Below are 25,461 nucleotides of genomic sequence, written 5' to 3'. Positions count from 1 at the left end.
TCTAAAAGGCTCTTGGATAGTCTTTAACAATGAGCTGTCTGCTAGTGTAGATATAGCCTTATTCTCTTCTGTGTTTTTTTAATTTAGAAAAAAAAAAATGTTTTGGTTTTTTTTTTTTCCCTGCTAGTTTTTTACAGTGAAGACCATGTAAATAGACAACGGTTTGTTAGAAAAAGCAAATTAAGTCACATTAGTGAAGACAGTCTATCAAGGCTTCATCAGCATTATACTTAAGTTATGCAAACAGCCATCTACACTAGATAATATATCTATGCATTGAATTATCTTAAAGGAAGAATGCCCACATCTTTCTGGCTTTAATAGCACAAAATACCTTTTTAAATATGACACTCTGCTGTCATCTACTGAGAAATGTTGGCTTCTTTTGTACTGGTATGTACATGAAATACGGCTTTTCTGTTAAATGCTTGTTTAAGTTATTTACTGCATTTTTCAGATTTCTTATGCTGTAAACTATAGGTAAGAGTATGCAAATATAGATTTATTTTCTTTCCAACAAGATTATACAGGAGCTAATGAATTTCCCACTGTGACTTATGTTTTCTGGCTCATCTTGCATATATATTGCATTTAACTCAGCCGCATATATTACGTATAGAAAATGTACTGGAAAAAAGGATGATGACAGCATAAAACTAAATGCCAGAAAACTACCAGTTCGCTGCAGAGACTTTAGAGATTTTACAGTACAAGGCTAGCCCAAGTGGAGAGTGGGTTTTGGTAGGATTTTTTTGTGGACTTTTTGTTTGTTTGTCCCTTCTACTCACTTCATTTCCTGCAGCCCTCTGTAACTTTCAAGAGCATAGGCTACATTGTCATTTTATTAGATGGTGTTTTACTCAACTCCATAGCAACGCTCTGTACATTTGGTGTTCTTAATTTGTAAGTCTTGTAAAACACTGGATATATATTTGTATTTCATAAGTTTGTGAGGTGTTTATGCTAGATATTATAGTTCAAATTTTGCTATTTAAAATACTAAAATACTTGTCTTGCCAACAGAACCTCTTTATTTCATTGCACAGAAGTGGAAGAAATAAGAAATAAGTTATTCCTTGTGGAGAGTTATATACAGGTTTTACTTAGCTGAAACAAATAAAATTAACAAAACATATGCATTGAAGTCTCTCTCTCTCTCTCTCAGAGTCCCGGCTCCATTTTTGCCTCAGCTAGCTTGAAAGAGAAACCACAGCTGGAAGGATTTTTCCTTCAGGGTCTCAAAGATCCCAGAGCAGCTGGAACCTTTTCCTTTAGAGAGAGCAGGTCCCTGTCAATGGCAAAGGAAAGAGTCTGCCCTTGATCCGGGGGGAATCAGGGCTTTATTCTGGAGTCCTGCTCCCGCAGGGTCCAGAGCTCAGTCCAGTCCCCATCCCTGTCCCCATCCCAAAAGCCCAGAGAGCGTGATCCACATGCTTTCCTGGCTTTTATGCAGGGGGAAGGGGCTAGGGGTGAGGACAAGCCACTACCCAATCAGGGATAAGGTGGGAGTGGAACAGAGTTAGATTACATTCCAGTGTGGAACGGGAGGGGAGAAGGAGCAGAGACAAATCTCGTGATTATACATTTTCCACTGGAACAGGGTGGTACAGAAGAAACCATAACAAAACCCAATACAAAAATGAAATACAATATAAACCCAAATAATGCACAACAACAATGCATAGTCCTCTTCCCTTCTTGGAGGATGGCAATTTGAATCAACTATTAGCATTAGGGTATTCATGTGATTATATTTAGCATCAGTCCTCCTTTTTCTGTATATCATATATTTTCGATATCATGCAGAGTACTTTGGTTGCTTTTTGTTTTAAGTCTCAGTTTGTGTGCTACCATAAAAATATTCCACCTGTTTTCTCAGTTCATGCAAAAGAAAAGATTTAAACCAGGAAACCAGGGGAAAGGAAGGTAGGAAGGCTCTGCAGAGATCTGGAATGGTTGGATGGATGGGTGGAATCCAATAAGATGACATTTAATAAGTCCCAGTGCCAAGTCCTGCACTTTGGCCACAACAACCCCCTGCAGTGTCACAGGCTGGGGAAGGTGTGGCTGGACAGTGCCCAGGAGGAAAGGGACCTGGGGGCACTGGTGACAGCAGCTGAACATGAGCCAGCAGTGTGCCCAGGTGGCCAAGAGGGCCAATGGCATCCTGGCCTGGATCAGGAACAGTGTGGCCAGCAGGAGCAGGGAGGTCATTCTTCCCCTGTACTCTGCACTGGTCAGACCACACCTTGAGTGCTGTGTCCAGTTCTGTCCCCTCAGTTTAGGAAGGATATTGAGACGCTTGAGAGAGTCCAGAGGAGGCAACAAGGCTGGTGAGGGGCTTGGAACACAAACCCTGTGAGGAACAGCTGAGGGAGCTGGGGTTGTTCAGCCTGGAAATAAGGAGACTCAGAGGTGACCTTGTCACTCTCTACAACTTCCTGAAGGGTGGCTGTGGTCAGCTGGGGGTTGGTCTCTTTCTCCAGGCAGCAACTGACAGAACAAGAGGGCGCAGTCTCAAGCTGTGCCAAGGGAAATTTAGGTTGGATATTCGGAAAAAGCTTTTTACAGAAAGGGTGATAAAAAACTGGAATGGTCTGCCCAGCGAGGTGGTGGAGTCATCATCCCTGTATGTGTTTATAAAAGGACTGGATGTGACACTCAATACCGTGGTTTAGTTGAAGTGTAAGGGGTAGGTTGGGTTTGATGTCTTGAAGGTCTCTTCCAACCTAGCGATTCTGTGATTCTGTGAAAGGAAAAAAACTAAATTTACTAAAATTATTCCCAACCTCATTAACTCTGGCAATTGAACAGACTTGAAAAAAATAACTTAGAAAATCTTTGCAGAATTTTCTCTAATATTATGGTTTAATGTGTCTTGCTCTGTGTGGGTGAGACATTATCTCTATCGGTAGGACACAAGACCTGCTCCTTAGCATTTTTTTTTAGAAAGGAGAACATTAGGAGCATTAACCCAAATAAGTTAGTGGAACTCTATTAAGTCTTATGGACAGCATAGCTGTAGTTGTGCTAACAATGTATTGTCATACCAAAGAACATGCATCAAAAGAAAATACACAAACTTCTGGGTGGCAAATAGAACTAAAAAAATACCCCTCCACTTGCTATACAAAGAATATGCAGGAGGTGCCAAACATTTTTGAATCTTCTGAGAAGGCAAGCATACCTTGTGCAGAGGGAGAGAATAACATTTCTGCCATTTCCTCCCTTTCCTTTTCTCACTGTTTCCAACATAACTGGGCAGTCGTGGCTGGTTCGTTCTCATTTATATCCTGATTTATGGCAGGCTTTGGGAAGATGACAGAACAAACTGTCCAATTTTTCAAAGCTGAAGACACGGAGATAAAGCAAAGAGCCACTCCTGTAGTATTACAGCCTAATTCTGTCTGCCCCGTGTCATCACATAAATACTGATGCTCCCCCTGAGGCAGCCATAGTGCTAAATGAAAGGTGTCTTAGTACTGTCTTTCAGCTGTGTTAGAGACTTGTAGATCATCTATATGGTTAATGGATGGATGTGAGGCTCTAGGACATAGATTATATTAGTTAAAGGCTGGAAACCTAAACCCAAAAATAACAGTCATTTTTTTAAATGCCTGTTGGGTTAAAAATATCTTTTTGAAGCTTTGACCCTGCCCAGTTCCTTTGATATCAAGGCATGGACAAAATTTAAGTTTTTCAGTTGTGACCGGATCAGATGGATAGAAATCTACTGCATCTGTTGCAGAAGAACCATCAGTATTAACAGACTAGACTATGGAATTACTCCTGTCATATAGAATACTCAAGAAAAAGTAATGGTCATTTAAAGAAATTATGTCGCTTACTTAGGCATTGTGATTTGTTGACTCTGTGAGCTTCTAAAGCTTCTTTGAGAGACCTTGCAATCAAATGTCACTTGTGCAGTATTTATAGCTCAAGTATAGGAGTCCTGTTTCTTGTACTCTTATATTCTTTTCTTCTAGTTATTTTGAAGGTTTGATTACTGTCTTTACCCTAAGTGCGTGCTAACGTGGTTGGAAGATAAACAAATCACTCAAACCTGTAATTGCAAACAACTTTTTGTGCTACAAGAAGAACAGCCTGAGGATCCATTATCATCTATTATTTTAGTTTCTTCTCTCCTTGATCCCTTTTCTTGGCTTTTGTTCACATAAAAATTCAAATCTGATTGCCAGAGGAAATTAAGCTCAAAGTAAAGAGTTTATTCTCTACAGGAAACACTTGATAACAAATTTAGACAGTTAGATTCTACTTTAAAAGAGGCTGATGGGAAAAACTTAGTCCTAGGAATCAACAGTAGTGTTTAGGCTATGATGACTAAAATACATTTTAAGAAGCTACTCTGAAACTGAGACTTTTTCTGTGGCTCAAGTAATTCAAAGGAATTTCTCCAAAAGAATCCATTTCATACATGCTGGTGAACAAATTCAGCAGAACAGTTTGGAGTCTGGCCTAGGTCATTTAATCGTCCTGACCAAGACCTGCAGTCTTGGTTCAGCCCAAAAGTTAGTATTGATCAGAGATTGCATTGGATACATGTATGGATGAAAAAAAAAGGGAGCAGAGAAAGGAAGAGGGAGAGTTTGCATTCTTTCAGAGAGAGAAATGTGTAAAGCTTTCATATTATTTTGTATGAATGCATGGCTGTTCTAATTGAAAAGTTATTTACTTTAAGCTATCTTACTGTATTTTTAAATGCCACAGGCATGTAAATAGGTCACATGTACCTGTTACCTATTAGTTAGACATTTTTGGGGATTGGCTGAATATAGAGTCTTTGATTCTACCACAAGGTAACATTCCAGGCAAAGATCAATTATAAAGACACACAATGCACCACAGCCTTCATTTCTTTATCTATACTTTGAGAAAATGGATGATAGAAGAATTGGGTTGTTCTGCATTTGTGTTGTGGAAATACTGCTGCTTGAAGGAATGACAATAGAATTAGCAACAGAATTCTTTGGGCTCGAGTCATCACTTGCAGAGAAATGAAGCAAATGTGTTGTGTGGTTGTCTTTAGATGAGCAAATCAAATGAGAAATGTTGCTGTTAAAAATGTGAAAAGTCGCTTTCCCACAGAGTACTTTCCTGCTTGGTTGAAGTAGTATTGTGTGGGCAGCAGCAGCTAAGGGATTCCCAAGACACTTGTTTTCTATTTTTCCATGGTATTGCTTCTATCAGACAAGAAAAGAAAATTGCATGATAGGCACTATGTTTCTTATTGCTTTCCTTATGCAGAAAAATCCTAGAAAACTGTAGTTTCATGTTCTATTCAGAGACCAGATATCATTATAAACTTGTACAGTTAATAACCCATCATGCCAGTTATTTGAATCTTAAGTATATCTTTCTCCTCTGTTTAGATTTTAAGATGGATCAGTAACTTCACAGGGTTTTAGTGTGGCCAGCAGATAGGCAAGCTCTTCTTCAATCATCAATAATCTTGGTTATATCACATCAAATGTCTGAATAAAACTGAACAGTACTATAGCTGTCCTGTTAGAAGAATTTGAATAATATCTCTGTTCTTCCAATGAATTTTGGAAAATGAAAGATCGAAATCTTTTTCCTTGGGGAATAAATACATCAACAGGTTTGTTGTTTTTTTGGGTTTTTTTTAGCTTGATTTTTGTTCACTTTTTTAAGAATGTGGATAAAAGTGGAATCTGGGTATGATGAAAATAGTCTGCTACTATTTTCTATCCCTAAAAATGTCTCAGGAAATTTTTTTATTATGAGGTTTAGCTACACTTTTAAATTCCTAAACCTTGGTCTGAAGTGACTTGGTCAGAACTAAAATGCTAGATCTTGTAAAGATTCATGAGTAGTATGTCTATTTCCTGTCCCATAATATCCTGTTCCATAATTTTCTACACTCAAATACTTTCCATATCAAGGGCTTTCTGTTCAAATAATTGTTTTGCAACAAATTGTTTTTGATATTCTCAACTGAAGAAAAGGCATGGTGAATATGTTAAATTCTAAGACAAAGAACTGGAACTGTGTATTTTTAATATATGAACTTATATGAACTTAATAAAAGTCAACCAAGAATTAAAAGGAGATATCATATGAGATACTGTAAATTCTTTCTATGAAATATGTGTCTTTTAGTCACTTGGGCACATTTAGATTGCAACTGTTATAGTTGAAAAGAAGAGAAAGTCTGAAAAACACAGGATGATAGCCCCCGAATGCTATTTGTCTCAAAAATGTAATAATAATTTTTAAAGTTCACTCACTCCATCCTTCACACAGGTCAGAGTTGATGTTTTCACCAAGACCAAGCCCAAGCGAAGAGTTGAGAAAAGATACTCCTCCTAAAGAGCTTTTATTATGAATAGCAGATCTCTCAGCCAGGGGCATTTTGAGAGGGGCAAAGGGGTTTGTCAGAAAGCAGATATTAGAGAGATGCTCATATTTCTTCTACATTTTTATCCTGCTTTTGTCTCTTGCCAAATTAAATAAGAATATAGTACTTACAGGCATTAAATACATTAGCACTTTATAGAAGATGCTTGATTTAATCTTTGAGGTCAGCTTAGTTATTGGCAATTTATTAGCAAGGCTTATTTTATAACATTTTATCTCTTTTGGCATATCAGGTTTTCTCCTTGAGTCCCATAAAGGGATTTCTGTTGAAGTCCACACTTTTGACAGTGTCTGTGAATTGCCATCTCTGGCATGTTCAACGGGGATTCTGTGAATTTGAAAGTGAAAGGAACAGGGAAATTTCTGTAGAAATGCATATAAACTATGCTGTTATTTCTGCCATGCTTGTCTTTTCATTCTTGCAGGTTTTTCTGATTCCATTCTGAATGTTTATGTCTTAGATCAGGTATTGAGGTTTTCACAGGGTCTTCTCTTTCTACCAGGAAAAATTGCTTTAAGGTTTTTTGGGGGGTTTTTTTGGGTTTTTTTTTTATGGTGAAGGAATGTTGTCTGAGGGTAATAATTATGCTTTTTAGAGATTTTTATTAGTTTTGGTATGTAAATGATTAAAGTGAGGAACATATTTAATAACTGCATTGAAGTATTCCTAAAATCTATGCTAAGGAGCTTCAAATCCACTGTCACTTAATAACCTTGAATATTTTTCTGCTAAATATTAATAGAAAATTAGCAATAAATCACATTAATTATTATACTGCTTGTACTGATCAATTAATGTAATTCTTCTAACATTGAAACAGACTTAAGGATCTACCTGATTCAGTTTAAATGCTGATTTAATACTATGCATAAATCTTTTTTTCTTTAAAATGAGTTAACTTTATTTGTCCTTAACCACTGAGGCATGAGGCATGAGAGCTGTATTTATCCCTTTTTTTTGCCCAGGAAGGGATCCACTTAGCTGTGCCCAGGGGAAGATGCATTTTTCAGTTTAGGGAAGTCAGCTGCCCTCGGGAATAATGTTTACATCAATGATAGCATGATCAAGCATTAAACTTAAGAATCACAGGAAATCCACAGAGAAAAGGTTTGATTATAATTGGAATCTCAAGTAGGAGAAAAATGTTCTTGAATGGAAAGCATCTTAAAAGGAAATAGCACTGATGACAGAGCAGAGCCAAAGGTTAACTTCTCATCTACAAGTATTTTAATAACACTTCCAGATGAATTCCAAAAGTAGAGGAGACAGCAGAATTTGCTTGTTTAAAATGTAGGCAGCTATAGGAATGCATTAGTTTTATTTAGTTAGTTTTCTACCACAAACCCAACTCTATTGCAAATATTTGATGTTTGGGTAATAACTTTCTGCCTTTGATCTTAGCAGCTGTTTAGGTTTCAGTGTTTGCTTAGCAAAGCCAAGCCATGCAGAGCAGCAGTCACCAAATAAATGGTACTATGTCATGCTTACCATGCTCAGTACCTGGTTGGAGGTTCTTGGTATTTGGTAAGGTGCATGGGGGAATTACCACTATTTTGAGCAAGATATCTACCAGTAACCAGAGATAATCAAAATGTTTGCTCACAGAAGAAAATGGAGCAGTCTTGTGTATGTAATACAGTCACAAGACTATCACAAAGTTGTTTAGGACTTAAGTCTTAAAGAATTGCTCTTTGGCTCTACAACCTTCCTCATAGTAGTTAGCCAGTGTAGTTCTGATGGTTTTTTTTTACTTATGTAACCTTGAAAGCAGTGACTGTTCCATATACAAACAGTGATGTTTTAGATTTGTTTGGTTTTGTCACAGAGGTATTTCTATGGCTTGGAAAACTACTGCCTGTAGTTCTTCTGGGATGTGGGAACCTGAAAATGTCTCTGCACAGGGTAGCTCAGTTTTTCCCAAAGCATCCCAGAAGAAATATTTGGTTCCACAGCTGTTCTGAAGTGACTGTCCTTCAGTCTGTCCTCAGACCCACTGAATATCTATTAAATTTTTCAGTTTCAAAAGCAAATGAATAATTATCATAGGGGTGAGCCGCAATAGCATTGAAGTTTTCTCTCTTTCATAGGGATAATTATGATGATACAGTTGAAATGGGATTTAAGTATACTGATAATTTAAAAAAATTAAAACCACATATTCAATGGCTATAAAACATATTCATAAATGGCTTTCCCTTGTTATCCTAAATAAACATGTGTGGACTTGAGAAGAAAAATACCAATAGGCTCTCACGTACTTTTGTATCTTATTAAGAACCATGAATAAGAAATCTGCCTGATTTTCCTTAATTATCCAACTTACACAGCACAGAATGAGAAGCAAGGGGAGGAACATATATTTTTATGTGTTTATGTTGTACATCAGCCAAGGTCCAGGCTGTCTTGGTGGTACTTAGCAAAGACTAGTGGGTTTTTTCTGCCAGCATAGTAAACTGGACTTGAGAACATATATCAAAAGAGTAAAGTTTATTCTAGGCCTTTTTCAGACTGCCTTCCTCCTGACAGTTTGTGTATGACTTTGATCTTCCTTATGTTGGTTACTTGACCATATAGAAGACAGTTTGGTTATCGTCAGCAGTTAGGGGTGTGTAAACCCCTGGTTTGTTTGAAAAGACGGAGTGTGCCAAGAGACACTTTTAGTAAAATATCAAAGAAGATTTGGGAGGGGTTTGAAAAATTTGAGCATTTTCTTCTTGAGTTTCATAAACAGTAGCTAACATTGACCATGTATCTTTGAACCTTTTCTTCCCTTGTGCACTTTTTATGATATTATATGACACAAAAGCGATTACAGGAGTGAGGAATATGACAGAGTATGTAAGAGTGATGCCTGCTCCCTTCTCTGAATAACAATCTATCAGATACACTGCCAAAAGGAAGACATTTATAGTGTTAAATAGAATGTTCACAATTTCATGGGACCTATGCCTTTGGGCAAGAAAATGATGTAAAGGTATTCACTACAGTAGAAGGTGACCATAAAACTACTCACTTTTAGAACTAAGAAAAGCACTAAATTATGTCTCTGCTTTTGCAGTAATTCCTTGACATCCTTACTCATTGCTGAACAGCAATACTTAAAATCATCAGGAAGTTTTTTGTACCTAAAAACACATGTGAAGAAAGGAGGAATAATGTGATTTCTTCTCTTTTAAAATATTTTAGAAGTAGTCAGATACTGATGTAGACTGCATGAATTTTTGCTCATTCCTTCTGTGTTATTCTGTAAGGTTTGGGGGTTTTAATTATAAAGTAAACTTTATGAAAGTACTTTCTCATATAGCGTAAGTTTAGAGACATTTTGATATCAACCTTAAGAAGTAACTATTGCTTGTATGAATTTTACAATTTGAGTCTATTAGAATGTTAGTCTTAAATTGGCTGGCTCCTAGGTCTCTACACCTGTTCCGAGTTTAACATTGAAACATAAATTATTTGGATTTAAAAAATCCAGCAAATTTCCCTCCTTAGGCTTACATACGCTGAGTGAAAGAATAAATAAAAGAATAGCAACATTTACATGCCTGGTGAAATGCAAGGCTGAAGAGTGAGAAGTGGCTACACTTCTCCCTTTTATATTTTGTTTTCACTAATTTCATGGCTGGAAGCAATTGAGAAGCAACTTGTGCTGATGGTTATCTGTAGTGATAACTTCATAGGTATATGCCCTGGCATAAAAAAGTATGTTAAGTCTCTGGAAAATGTGGTAGATTGAACAAATACATATTTTTGGATAGTGTATTTTTGCAATGTGCAAAACATGGCAACATAAACTTTTATACGCAGCTGGAAACGTAATTGGTTTCATGACTTTTAAAAGCTTTTAAACAGATAGAATATGTATTACTGCCAAAAAAAAGAAATATTAAAAAATGGGGAAGTGACGTCCATAGAACTCAGGCACTCAGCATATTGCATTTCTGGTTTCCCATCTTTCCCTGTACTTCTGAACTCCCAGCACAGCACTGAGGTCTCAGACCTCCTGAGACAGAATATTACATTGATTGTGTAGAACTGTGCCTCGTGTGGGTTGATACTGTTTAATTTTCCAAGGGTATACTGCTAGTCTCAACATATCTGTTGTGAATAACTCTTTTATTCTTTAATCTTCAGGATTTCTTCTGAAAAAATACTTGACACATAATCTTGAGGTGGTTTTTTTCCTGTATTTTTAATGAGCTCTCTGTTCCATTTGTATTTAATATTAAGATTTACTATTTCTTTAATTACAGTTTAGTCAAGCAGGGAGTCTTTCAACGGATAGCTTTGGAAAGTGGCAAGATTTTCCTTTGTTATATTAAACACTGTTTTCACATTCCATAAAGTTCTCAATTCAGCAACACTGAAGCACATCATAAATTTAATTAGAGGAGTTTTCTTAAAGCATTATTGGGGCTGATAAACAGAAGTATTGAGAAGTAATTTTCCTAATGATATAGAAGTATTTTGGGACTGTAGCGCAAGACACTTGACTATTTTTCCCTTTTTTTCTTTCCGTGGAAAAAGAATTGCATAGTTTTATTTACCTTCTTCATTGAATAACTTTCATGACAAAAACCATCATGAGGCATCATCAAAAGCAATTAGAATCACTAAACAGATGCTCATTTGGGACAAAAGAGTCTAAACCTATTTCAATAGCTTCAGATCTTAATGCCTTTATTACTCTTTTTGGTTTTGATCCAAATAAGTTTTTATTATAATGAGTAAGTACTTATGTCAAAAATTTTTTGTGTTTTTCCTTGCCCATAGTTTACCTGTTCTGGAATTGTGATTTGTCAATATTCTTTTAGTTGTATGCAGAAGATGTACTGAAGCAAAGAAATATATATCTTCTGCACTGAAATAAATCCTTCTTAACATTTAATTCAAACAAAATAAATTCAAATTAAAGGGCAAAGAAATTTAAGCTCCAAAACCTATTAGCAAATAATGCAAAGATCAATGGATACACTTTTAAAGGTTGAAAATAAATTGAAGTTACAGATTGTATAAGGTTATCATGTATTCTGGATGAATGCGTAGTTCCACTAACTTCTTTGAAAATGAAATGTTTCAAGTTACACTGATATTTAAACGTTGTGTGTATATCTGTGTCTTGAACAAGAGCAAAAACTTGGGAAGTATGAGGTCTTGTCTAAGGATGACTTTCAGTATATTTTCTTGCCTGAGACTACTTTCTGATGTTATGAAATAGGACACAAAGATAATTTACCTGAGTAGAAACACGTATAGGTATTTCAAAACTCTTGTGAAAAATTCCCTTAAAAAATAGGCTTGCCTTTAAACTTTACTCTTGCCACATAGCTTTCTTAAACTGCTACTGAGATATGCTTCAGACATTGTGCCCTTCACTTATTGTGGGGTGTGAATATATTGGTGAATCTATTGCATGTATCAGCACTTCTGTGGCAAACAGGAGGGACTAACCAGGGAGGAAGGTTGCATTAATACTTCTCATATCCCAGTTACCAGAGTCCACCTTAGAGTGGCTCAGTATTGCATGTTACTTTATCTGTCTTATGTAGAAATACACAATATAGCTAAATGATTCTCACCACTGAGGGAAAAAGCCCAAAATAATAAATGACAGCTGTTTTGCAGACCAAGAACTCCCTACTGCAAGGCTGTAGGCATTGAGAAAGTAACAGTCTGTCTGGACGGCTTTTAGTACAGTATTGCAGGGAATTGTGCCAAGTTGTAGAGAGGTAAAGGGGATTTTATATTAAACAAAATTGAATTTTTTTGTTCTCATTCACCCACACGTTCTCTTTTACTCATGTATTAGTGAGTGCTGCAATATGTGTTCACATTGTCTAGCTAGGAATTGGGAGGGACACTAGCAAACACCTAACATATCTTTTCCATGGCTTTTGAATTGTTCCTGATGCTGAGACCTGGATGTGAGTTTTTCACCCTAAAAAAGTTGACAGTAGTTGTAAGGTTTTTTTCATCCTATCCCACCTTCAAGAGTTATAAGGAAATGCTGATTTATTTGCTGCCTTTTTTTCTTCTCTTGCTGCAGTTTGTTTTGGTTTTTTCCCTTGTTTTCTTTGCATTCTTTTACCTAGGCCAGGTTTCTTGAAAACAAACTGTGATGTTTGTATCTTGATGTTGTCAACAATTGTCATTTTTTATGCCTTCTTATCCTTTCTTCCAATGCTTTTATACCCTTACGTTCCAATTCACATTTCATTTATACTTTGTTTCCATTACAAACCTCCACAGTTTGTTACTGGAAAGAAGGTCTCATAGCAACAAAGAAATTACAAACTTTAATCTGCAGCTCCTATTTTAAAGCATGTCTTCTGGCTGCTTTTATTTACGTATGCTTAGAGTGATTTGGACACTTAGAACAATTTCTTGTAAGAAAATCTTATCAAAGAATAGTGTGGTTCATATGGCCTTCCCTGGGGTGCAGTGGAAAAGAGAACAAAACACACATTTGTGTGAAAAGTATTATGCTAATGAAGGCAGTTTAAGAGGCTAATGCAACTCGATTCAAACACTGTATACTTGCAAATGTAATGTGGGTGCAAGAGAGGTAGAGCTTTCCTTTATTATGATGGTAAAACTGTTTCTTAAACAACATCATAAAAGCAAGTCCAGACTTCACTGTTTTAGAGCCAAAACTCTATGTTGTAGAGTTCAGAAAATGATAATATCTGTAGCAAGAAAAGATAGTGGCAATATTAATGCATACTGAAATTGGTTAGCATTCTGCCTTTGGTGACTATACTTTGAGAAAGTCTAGATGAAGTGACTTTTTTTTAATAAATCCAGAAGATCACAGAATGTGTCTCACTGATATCTTCTTTGCTAGGAAAAGTGATGAACAAAATACATGCCTAGACTGGTATTTTTGCAAGGGACCCCTTGTAAAGCTTTCCTAATGATTGTCCTCATCTGCTGTTGGCAGTGGTGATTTGTCTGTTCTCTCAAATGTCAGTTACCCAAAGATAAAGGAAGGACATGAGCAGCAGGTATGTAATCTTCTCTTTATCTCTCCTTCAATATTTCAGGAGTTTTACTTTAAATGTGGAGCACACCCAACGGCTGACAGTGAAACATCTGTGGCTTTGAACCTCGTTACAACAAACAGCCGCTGTATCACATGTATAACATGCACAGATATTAGGTAAGTACAACAAAAATTGTCAGAGATGTACAGTCTCAGTGCTTCATAGTACTTACCACTTCCAAAGAGCCTCTTTTTCTTTGTTCATTTTCCTTTTTAAAGGCTAGAGGTTTTTTTCTGTGGTAGCATGGTGAAAAATGGGTCATATTTTCAGGTGAGTTATTTGTTTTTCTGGTAAAATTGCAGTTCATATTTTTGTAGATAAGTCATGTTGCAGGTGGAAATCTGACTACTTAAGTTCCAAACTAAAACCTCGAGTGCTCAAGATAGTAGCATAAGTGTGTAGATATTTTCTGCTAATATGTATTCAAGAGCCAGGGAAAGAGCTGGACTTTTGAGCGGGACAGACTGTTCCCGAAGAAATAAACTTCTTGGTGTTTGTTCTATAAATCAAAGTAAAATGCATCTGTTCTCATGTTTGTGTTTATTGTAGCTTGAAATACTGTAATCCATCTTTGCATGTGGTGTTTGGGCACATACATTCAAGAATATCCATTACTTGCAAATGCATGTATTAAAAACCAATTGCCTGAAAAAGACAGCTACCATTGTAGTGAAGAATTACCTGAAACACATCTATCTACTGATTAAGAGATATTTTACATGAAAGTGTAAAGAGAATTGTGAAATGGTAGTTGCTGGTCAGAAGGGAGAAATTGGAAAGAACACTTGAACTGATTCATACTGATTCATACGGTGTGCCTTCTGGAAAGAGCTGGTTTTGGAAGCATCCTTTGTGGTGTATTTACAGACTGGCTCCTAGGTACAGATTAAACGAAGACCAAATATCAGTCTCTGTCAGATTGGTATGTCAGCATTTTGCAGCAAGGGTGCAGACTCAGCTACCCAAAAGTGGCTGGTTCTCCTGTCCCTTCTAAAAATTCCCTGGGCAAGAATATTTGGCTTACTGAAGTGCAGATCCCTAGGGCATGTCTGTACTGCTAAACACAAGAGAACCAAAGGCTGATCCCCAGTCCTGAGCCAGATGGAAATGACTGACAGATGTCCTGCACAGAGCTGTGTAACCTGGTGCTTTTTCATAGCCAGCTTGGGTTAGTTGTGGAGCTGAAACACCCACCCATTGAAGATCTGCAGGGAAAGTACACTTTTTATCCTAGCAGTAAGATGAAATGGAAAGAGGTTACTCATGTCCCTGTATTTCCTGTGTGGAGCCCAGGAGGTTTCAGAAGAGCTCACTGAACTACATGAAGTACAACAAAGGGGTAAAACTTGCTGGATATCTTTTTGGGATAAATAGTACCTATCTCTGGGACCTGTGTCCACAGGGTTCTCAAGAATTCTATGTATTTCTGGACTGCAGGAAAAGTTGTCTGTTCTTGAGAATTCACTATGTTTTTATTAAATTCTCAATTAAACAAAAAACCAGAACAAACATCAGAACAAAACAAACAAAAAAAACCCCAACAAACCAAACCAAACCAAACCAACCAACCAACCAACCAACCAACCAACCAAAAAAAAAAAAAAAAAAAAAAAAAAAAAAAAAAAAAAAAAAAAAAAACCACCAAAAAAACCCCAAGAAAACATAAAGAAAATGGCTTGTCTGAAATCCCCTTTCTGGGTAACATTAAAAGAAGCGAAATGTAAGAATTTTTTATGTCTCATCATGTCAAAAAATTGATACACATTTCTATGATAACTCTAAAATTTTGAGAATGTATCCTTATGTTAAATTCTGATTATCTTTTAGAATTTCGATTTTTTTAAAGCCATAAAAGCCTCCCATGCACTTCTGTGTAATTTGTGGACATTTGTAGATAATATTAAACCCCAAGACATTATTTTTACTATTTAATTTTGTATGGCAAATCCTGCAAGTTTTCAAAATAGAATTTCACCTGTATCTTTGAGTGGATTAAATAATTTTCCAATTAAAGATGTGCAAGAAATTGGTTTTGTTTCTGATTTTGTCTTTTATCAGTTACAAGGATGGTCAAATGTAAGTTTTGATTATCAGAAAGAGCAAGATCATACAATGAAAACTTCTATCAGTTATAAAAAGGTCATTGCAAAAACTTGGGCTACTTTAAAATTCTCTACTAAGTTGTTTTTTGGGGGCTTTTTGAGTTTCTAATTCCTTTCTCCGACCTAACATTCTTGTAAGTGTTGTATGTAATTCCAAGAAATTACATAAATAGCCATAATCTTTTTACTTCAGTTAAATATTTAGGTGATTGTACTGGAAATTACTTTCTAATATGCTTATGCAGTTGAAAAGCAGCATTTAGGGCACTTTGCAGTTTGGAGTATTTTGTAAAACCTACCTTCATCCTTCTGTAGTATTCATGTGAAAAAAAGGATTAACTGTATTCAGTACATTAGCTATTACTTTGTATTAGTTTCACTGTAGTAAAATAAGAAATTTGTGTCTGTTCAAAGTAGATTTTCTTCCTTTTATTCTGAAAAAAACCCAAACCGACAACAAGACACGAAACAGGAAAAGATGACAAAGAGGTACTATTTGCATTTTTCTTAAATATTTTTGTTTGAAGCAACATACACCATACGTCTAAGTGGTTCCATCGATTTATCATTAACAGTTAATCCACCAGGCAGCACAGTTAAGTTCCAAGATTCTTGGCACAGCATTTGTATGGTTTTAGCAAGGTTAGAAAAGCTCCTAAAATCTTATCTAAAGCAGTAGTGTACTCTGCTACATAGAAAAAATACAAAGTAGAACCAATGTTAGTCCATTGCCAGTTTTTATTCTCAAGTTTATATTAGATGCACTTAGTTTGCCTCAGGTTTATATTTTATATAAATATTTTCATGCAGGTCTGACCACTGGAGTGAAATAGTTGAAAGCCAAACATCCTTGTAGGGCTATGCTAAATCCATAAGCGGTATTCCATGTGTAATGCCTTCCAATGTATTCTTATCTACAGCAGAGTTAGTGTGAATTGGCAGCCTTTGTGCATTTTTTTTCTGTAGCATTCAAGGTGATGGGTTGCTATTCTATGTCTTTGAAGAAGCTTTAATAGGTTGAGCAAATGGCTGGAAGTTGAAACAAATACTAAAACTGTGCAATCCTCGAGGGAAGATGTGCTTTTGTCAACTGTTTCCAATAGAAATAACATCAAAAAGGGTTAGGAGTACCCCAGGGTACCCATAAATCAGGCTCAAGAATAACAGCAGTTTTAAGCAGTGTAAAAATAAAATGTGTAGAACAGAAATGCCTCACGTCATCTTTCAAAAACGCAGTAGGGTACAATTCCTAAAGGCACCATTATTTTTAGCTTTCAGCACATACAAATAAGTGTAAAAGATATATAGGACATACTGTCACTTAATAGGTAGAAAGAATTCTCCAGAAAGAGAAGTACTTGGTGTTGTGTTATCAGATTTTATTTTTTTTCTAATCTAATAAATCCCTGCTTCATAGTCTTGAACAAAGAAATGCTTTGCTTTGTTTAAACAATGGAATCTTTTTATACGTTTTTTCTGCTCTTTGGACTCTAATACTGGAGCTGAAAGTGAGAACTTCTGCTAGTGGTGACAGTAGTGATATGCTAGTTATTCTTCAAGGGTAACTGCGATGTAATGTCTTTGTCATAGTTCTTTTCAGGCAAATCAATTCAGACTGTGATCACATTAGATTCCATGGGCAGGAGAGTAATGGGAGAAGGTCAGTACTGAGAGGGAAAAAAAGTGAATGTACTGTAGGAAGTCCTGTTGGCAGCTCTCTTCTCCTTCAGACAATAAAGAATGGATGGCTGCATGTTATTGGGAATAACAGTGTGTTAATCTGGTTTGCATGAAATTACTTTGGGCCTCCTAAGCTTCTCACTATCTCTTAATTAGCCATCTTTTTTCAGTTGTTTGTTTTCTTGGTTTTTTTTTCTGAAGTCAAAGTAGAAGTTAGAAGTTTTTTCCCTCCAACAGCAGTTTGTGACATTCTCCTATCACCCTGCTTGTCCATTTCCTCTATTGTAGAGTCAGAATTGAGACAGATGAGTTGTTGGGGTTTTTTTTTAATGGCGTAGTGTTCCTAAATTGGTAAGGGATAGAATCGTTTGCTTCTCAATAAATACATTTGTGAACAATTTTCTGTTGTGGCTTTTACCTGTGGATTTTATATGCCAAAAGAAGACCATCTCCCCGAGTTTATTACAGGGAATAGGGTTTTTCTAATTCCATGTTTTGGATTTTGACCTTTATGATGTTATTGTTGATAAAGGTGTGCCATGTTCCTTACTGACCTCCATGTTGTTCTGCATTTTGCATTATTGTTGTACATTGCTTTGAAGTAAAATATTTCTTCAATTATAGTTTAAATACTGTTTAGAGAAACATGAAATAATTTGCCTTGTCTTTTTTTCTTCTTGTAAAACATATATGGTATTAGAGCAGTCTGGGTTTCAAAAAAAAAAAAAAAAAAAAGCGGAAAGAGTATCAGAGGAGGAATATAGCAGTGACTATGACAAGAAATAGGTGAGGTAGCAGATCAGCCATGGTATTAAAAACCTTTACATTACAATTAATTCCAGAATCTTTAGTTGATTATTTGAATTCGCTGCTAGACCTGAAGAGACAATTTTCAAAATTCAGCTTTTGATAGAGAGCCACCAATTAGCTCAATTTGTTAGAGCATAGTGCTAATGCCAGTATTATGGGTTTGATCCCTGTACAGGCCATTCACATAAAAGTTGGACTTAATGATTCTTGTAAGTCCCTTTCAACTCAGAATATTCTGTGATTTGTTTGAGAACTGTTAACATTTTCTTAGTGAAGAAGCTCTACTACAAATTTGATTCGGGTCAATTTTGCTGTTATTTGAAGAGAGTTTTACCAGGGACATTCTGTTTTCTGAGATCAAAATGCAGACCATGTCCATTAAAAGACACTACCCATGTGATGTTTTCAGAAGAGTAAATAGCACCTTATTCTAGGCTTATAATTGCTATTTCTCTTTGCTTCTGGGACATAGGATCCTAAATTTACCCCTTGGGCCATTGTAATACAAGCAAGTTATTAAATCTATATTTAGCTATTCTTTTTTGAAGTACTTTTTCCCTCTCTGTGACCCATCTTGATAATGTGGTCTCTGCTCCAAATCTCTGTTAAATTCTTTTGTCTTTATATACCTTGAGTGGTTCAAAAAGGAGCGGAAAAAGATTGTGCTAAGAATTAAATCTACTTTGTCTAAGTGCTATGACCACCGGGGACAACGTCTACTGCTCTATTCCCAAATGTTCCTTAAATTAATGAGATTTCTTAAGAATCACTTATTTAAGGCAGGAAATTAGATATAAAACTTAGAACTGTTACTAATTGATTTAGAGCACTTTTTTTTTTTTTTTTTTTCCCCAGTAAGGTAACATATAGAATACTCTTGTTACAGCTGAATTATTTGAGTTCTGAGACAAGCAAAACCATGCAGAGAAAACCTTTTGTTGAGAATTCTGGTGATCTTTTGAAATGTAACCAAGTCTGATAATGCAAATAAGTGATTTTCATTTCCTCTGAGGTGCACACTGTGGTTTTCAGACTCAAACACTTGTAGAATGGGCAGCTGGAAGATGTGCCTTGTGCAAGAAATTCAGTTGCCTCAATCTTTCTCTTGAATTATAATCACTAGAATGCAGCAGCCCCCCATGGCAATGACAGGACAGCAGTGCAGTTCTTACTGCTCTGCCCTGAAGATCTGTTAAGATCTGCACTGCAGCTGCAACTCAGTGAGACAGCTTCCAGCTTCAACACATTTGGGAACAGAAGAGGGAGGATGTTGGCAAGGATATTGCACGGTCACACTGTACATGTCCTTTGCCAGCAGAGGACAAGCGAGGAGGATTTTATACAACCTCCCTCGTCTCCTGTGCTGGACACAAAGCATGAATTTCTCTTCCTCTGGGAGAACAGAGCCTGCCTACCTTTCTTTCTTTATGACATGGAGGCTTTTTTCTATGTTATTCTTTTGCTTGGCATATATGTTAGTGTACAGTTGACAGAAAGGACAAATGGAAAGGAATGCATTTGACTGCCTGCTGGTTTTTTGTGGGTTTTTTTTGGTTTGGTTTGGGGTTTTTTGGTTTGTTTTTTTTTTTTTTCATTTTGCATTTTCCCATGTGTTTGTAATGGGAAATGTTTGTGTGGCATGTCTGAGTATTTGAAACAGCCATGAGTGAGAATCTTTATGTCACAAGTGAATTTCATTTTTGATTTGAATTTATTTCAATAATGTGCATCTCCTAATACACATGGGATAAAATAAATGTCATTAAATTCATTTTGACATATCACCTGAAGCCTGAGGATTCCATAATATTGTCAATAGGCTCTATACTATATGTTGTATGCTCTCTGCCATTCTAATTTATGGCATGATCAATACAGTGAGCTGTTTTGTTAGATTTCTTCACTTGTGTATTTTATTCATTTTTCAAGACACAAAGACTTAGAAGATTAAATGGTTTGGGATGAATCAATAGTTTTAGTGTGTCAGGTGTCCAAATGTAACATATCCAAGATTTCATGAACCTCACTTCCACAATATTCTGAAACCTAAGTATGAACACTTCCATATAATCAATGAAAAATTATAGCTAATGAATGTAATTTTGTTCAATTGTTGTAAATTTAAATGTCAGAGTTAGAACTTACTTGCAATGTCCAAGAAAAGTAGAGCAGTAAATGTTTTTAAAACATTGTCCAGAGAGACTCTTTTGAAACTTGCAAGCCCACAGCATGCCTTTTCTTCCATATATTGGGCAGGTTCAGGTGTCTGGGACTGCCTTTTCTTTCTTTTTAAAATGAATTCTTTAACACAAAAGACAAAACATTTTCATCTCTGGTTAGTTTTGCTTCAGGCAAGGTTAGTAATAGCTGAATATTTTCACCATCTGATAGAAGTGTAGTGGCCTGTGAGAATTGTTATTGGAGGTCACAATCCAGTTGACTTTGGAGAGATCTATATCGTAAAGGCACCATCACAAGTGATACTAATTAGCAAGCCTCACCCTTTCATCAGAGACCTGAGGTCTGAAGGAACAGGGTGAAAAAATTGCAGATGTTCCTTTCAGGCCTCAGCTGAAGCATTAAGGGAATGGTTTGTGTCGGAATTTCAGCTGTTGTTCTCTGCTGAGCAGCCAGTGGTTTGGCTCACCTTGCCCTTCAGTAAGGGGAAGGAAGGGAAAGCATTTGTGAAAGATGTGGTTGGCTTTTACAGCATAGAGAAACAAGAGTGAAAATATCCAAGAAAGAATGAAGCTGCCCAGCAGCAAAAAACTAGGTATGCACACAATAGAATACTTTCTTTTGCAGGAACTTAGGAAAAATTGAAAATAGCGCTATTGGGCAAACGTACCAGGACATAATTTTTGAAATCAAGTACACGAAGGACTATTCATAAGACAGAGAACCTGTCATAATATGTAGAGAACTTTATGAAATGTCACTTGATACTTCATAGAGTCACTTAATGATCTAATACAGAACAGTGTCTGTTGTCCTAGGTAATGTCTTGGAGAGCCATGCAGTTTCTTGGTCAAATAGCTCCACAGGAATTGTTACCAGATTTCAGAATTCAGTTATCAAACTTCTTTTATCAGAAATGCATAATTCAAATAAAAATTTTGATGGAATCTGATGGCAAGTGTTTATATGGTATTTTCACTAGATGTCTGGGGCACGGTACCACTCTCAAATTCTATAATCATATTTTTTATGTGTATCACATTCAGGGGCATATGGGTACAAAATTTTGGGGAAACAAGGGAAGGATTGAGGAATTTGTTGGAGAAATATGTTCATTTGTGTACAAATACTAAATAGGGACACCTACTGCATATTTCTCTCTAAACCATGGTGTAGAATGAATTGTCATAACACTGTACTGACTGATAATAGTGTAAGGAAAATATTTCACACATTTTCTATAGACAGTCTGCACTGAACATGCAGAGCTCTTGGTACATTCCAATCTTGATTGAACCATAATGGAATTTAATAATTAGAATTACTTTTTCTTCTTTTTAACTTAGGAACTCATGATAATTGATAGCTCTCTTCCCTCTTATTTTTTTGGATAAAGGATTGCTTCTGAAGGTTGTTAAAGGTTGCTTCTGAAGACAAAACAGTTTCTGAAGGCAGTCGTAGAAAGAATCTGTTATTTATTTTGTTCTGTAAGAGAGACCAGTAGGTTTCTAAATTTTTTAGATCTCCAGAGAAATTCCTTCTTCCTCCTGATGAATGAATGTATTTCTATAAAACTTAATTTAGTAAACTTAACTATATGTTTACTTTAAAACAGCAGTTTTGAAATAGTAAATTATTGCAATAACAGTATAATTGTTGTATAATGATTAATTATAGTAAAAATTTTAGTGTAAATTTTGTTGTGATGCACTAAGTTCTTTATCTACTGACTTACTAGCACAATTAAAGTTTCCTTATAGAGGGAAAATCCAGGGCAGGGTCAGGCAGGGGCATAGAAAGTAAATTCAGTCCCATTGTGGAAAATAGACAAAAGTGAAGTTAAATTGTTAATACATAACTGTTATGAACCTGGAGCAAAAAGATGCTGATTCGCAGCGTGGTTTGAAAAGGACAAGAAATACATCATAATCACAGTCAATCAAAATCTGTTAAGGTCTGTCAGTATCTGTGACATGTTAAGGGAGCTGTGTGCAGACATTTGAAAACGGTTGAAAATGTACACAATTAAGGGAATAATAATTTTCCCAGTACAAGTTTGTAAATGAAAGTGATACTGCACTGTCATGCCAGTGTAAGAATACTACAAGAAAAATGACACCAATAAAAACACATTTTTTATATTGTTGCAGACTCCTATGCTAAGACTTCTATTTTCACTTGACATGTTTGTTATAGTTTATGTTAAAGTAATTCCATATCACTGTACATTGAAATGCAGCAAGCAGGATGAAAACAAGTAGACTTGTCCATCAAAAGTGTTTGAATTTTTTTTGATATTTCTCCAATTACACTGACATAACTTTCTCTTGCCGAGGAAATAAGTCTTAGAGCTGATCTCTAAGATTGACTGTGACTGTGGACATGTTCCTGAAAGAGTTCAGTGGTAGTGAAAAGTGAGTAAAATAGTAGAGAAAAATGTGTGTTTCTGGATAGCAAGATAAGGGGAAAATTATACCTACTCTACTGAATACATGAGTTAGCATAAGTGCTGCTTTTCTGTGCAGAGATTTCAGAGGTTTTCTACCACAGCAGACTTTTAAAAACCCTCCTCTGAGTCACTTTCAGTTTTGTTTCCCATTAAGGATATGTACTCCTGTACACGTTGACTAAGTAAAATGGAATTTTGATTAATTTTTCATACATATTTGTATATAATACATACATACATACATACATACATACATACATATATATATATACACACACACACATATATACATTCTTGTGTATACGTACCTCTTTGTTTCTTTGTCTTTCTTCTCTATAATCAATCTTTGGTTGTTTGAGGTCCATAACATTTATAAATGTTTTCCTCCCGTGCTATTCTTATTTCACTTTACAGAGGAGACAAATCTCCCCATTTCTGGTGAAAGTAGGAACCAGACAGTGCTCTTTTGGCATGCAAATTCCATTTGCATTTTACAAATTACTCCTTCTTTTTGTTTTGTTTGAAGCGACAAAGAGAACAGTCATACCACTTCCCATAAGGTGTGTTCTCCGTAACCACTAAAGGCAGTGTCAGCCAAACAGCTGCCAAGAAAACCAGGACCAGCCTGCTGATATACCCAGTGCAGGAAAGATGACTGCACTCAGATGTCACCTCTATGAATCTGGCCAGCCTCTTTGGAAACAAGCTGACAATGCTGATGTCAATCTTGAACTGTACTCATGAGCCAGACTATGCTTTTGCTCCCTATGGATCTCTAACCTTGCTGGAGTTTATTGGATTTCCTGACAAAAGAAGTTATATTTATTCACTTTTTCTATATGTGCCTCAAAAGGTGTTAGAGCATGTCCTGATCAGAAAGCAGGTGGTGAGAGTGATGCTGCAATATGGTTCAGTCTGGTTATATAAATATAAAACAGCTTCAGAAAGTAATTTATTCAGTTCAATGCATTTGTAATTTAATTTTGTTTTTGAAGTAAAATACCAAAACAAGAGAGAAAAAAGCATTTTAAAGAATGTCATCATTGAGATTTTGAGAAATAACTCTTTTTCTGTTTTGCCCTTCAAAGATATCCATAATTTCAGGCAAAATAGTCATTATTGTTTTGTGGGGACACATTTATGCATGAAACTGTTAAATTAGTTTTAATTAAAAACACACTTCTCTCACCTTGACCCTTTAGACTTTGATTATGCAAACAATTTTGTGGGTTTGAGTATTTTTTTTATGATACAAGTGTTTGCAGGTTAAGACTTATATACTGCATAACTGCAGATCATTTTCACATAAATAGAACTATGACTTTTCCCAGAAATAAGTATCTCCTACAGATGCACAGCTTGTCCCTCTTGCATTCAGCTATGACCTTGAAAACTGATTAACAAAATTGTACTCTAAGGGATGCAAGGCTTCACATAAAGCAAGTGAAGCATGTACAGGCCCTTGAGGGGTGCTTAGAGTATCTCATAGACTCTAATGGTAATTCCTTTCTCTCTTAATGCTATTAGGTAATTCTGGCTTGAGGCAATCCATAGTACTTTTCTCTTTATTCAATTTTTGTGCCACAGATTTTATGAATTATCTTATTACAACCCCTGTTTCATGTTTTAAAGACAAAGTGCTCTATATGTCTGGTGTGCTATGTGTCTTCTGCAGCTACTCAGATATTTTGGGTACTTTTATTTATTTATTTTACTTGGCATATATCTTGGCACAGTAAGCAGATGAAAAGTTAGAGTTATGATTACCTAAACCTGAAAACAAAGTGGTGCTTGTGAAAAGCATGTAGAGTGCCGTGCATTTAAGATCTCATTTCCTTCAACAGTAAGAAGGACTATTTCAGAATACGCCATTTGCTACATTCCAAAGAGTAGTACATTTATTGTTATTTAGTAGCACTGGCAAGCTGTGAAAATCTGGTATTGAAATTAATTTATTCATTAATTAGATGCATATAAATTATCGTAGTTTTGACTTTCTGACTCTCTGCATCTGTATTTGAATTATGTTTTGGTTAATGGAACACCCCCTTCTGGAAGTCAGAATTGAGAAATGAAATACAATTTAAAGCAGGCAACACATCCCTCTCAATCTTGCTCTCAATTTCCGTGTCTTTAAAATCAAATTTGTATTACATGAACAGGTATGTAAGGTATTGTTTTAGTAAGTCATTAAACTAGCAAAAGGCATTAAAAGAATTTTTGCTAGTGATAAAATAAAAAACAGAAGGCAAGGTTGAATAGTAGCTGCTCTTAAACATCTGTAATGTGCCAAGGTACAGAAGTATAAAATGTACCATTCCCTGCACCCCTGCTTTTTGTGTTCCTTGTTAAAAAAATCCAGGCACCAAATGTGGAGACATTTTTGTTGGTTGGGTTTTTTGTTTGGTTTTGGTGTTCGGTTTTTTGTGGGTTTTGTTTGTTTGTTTGTTTGTTTTTTTCTCTCAAATTTAAGGTACTCCAGTTTCTGAAGCTAGAAAAAATGGGGAGAATATACAAATAATAGTTGGCCACTTGACAACTTCTGCTCTGGTTGTAGTGCATTTGCATATCCAGGATAAAGAAATTGAATCACCTGAGAATTTTTTTGTTGTTGTTCTTTTCTTATATCTTTCATTTAATAAAATGTGTTGTTTATAACAAAGAATAAAATATTTCCGTAGAGGTGTCCTTATTGTGTTGATAGGGTCTCTGTGGTGGTTTGAGCTTTGCAGAACATTTAGAAGCAAACTGTGACCTCATCTAAGTAAGTAGTTAAACCTGTGTTTAGCTTGCTGCCTC

At 35.9% G+C, this 25,461-nt stretch overlaps 1 protein-coding gene across 1 annotated transcript in view; it reads left to right on the top strand.

The window, feature by feature from the left end:
* Positions 1–25,461, top strand: part of PRKN (parkin RBR E3 ubiquitin protein ligase) — a 680,335-nt gene that overhangs the window by 320,826 nt on the left and 334,048 nt on the right. Inside the window, exon 6 of the mRNA XM_040060258.2 lies at positions 13,444–13,559. Within this exon, the coding sequence (XP_039916192.2) occupies positions 13,444–13,559 (116 nt within the window). The remainder of the gene's footprint in view (positions 1–13,443; positions 13,560–25,461) is intronic.

The sequence above is a fragment of the Hirundo rustica genome, chromosome 3, assembly GCF_015227805.2.
Source record: "Hirundo rustica isolate bHirRus1 chromosome 3, bHirRus1.pri.v3, whole genome shotgun sequence".
Lineage (NCBI taxonomy): Eukaryota > Metazoa > Chordata > Aves > Passeriformes > Hirundinidae > Hirundo > Hirundo rustica.
This window is presented reverse-complemented; position numbering and strand designations above follow the sequence as displayed.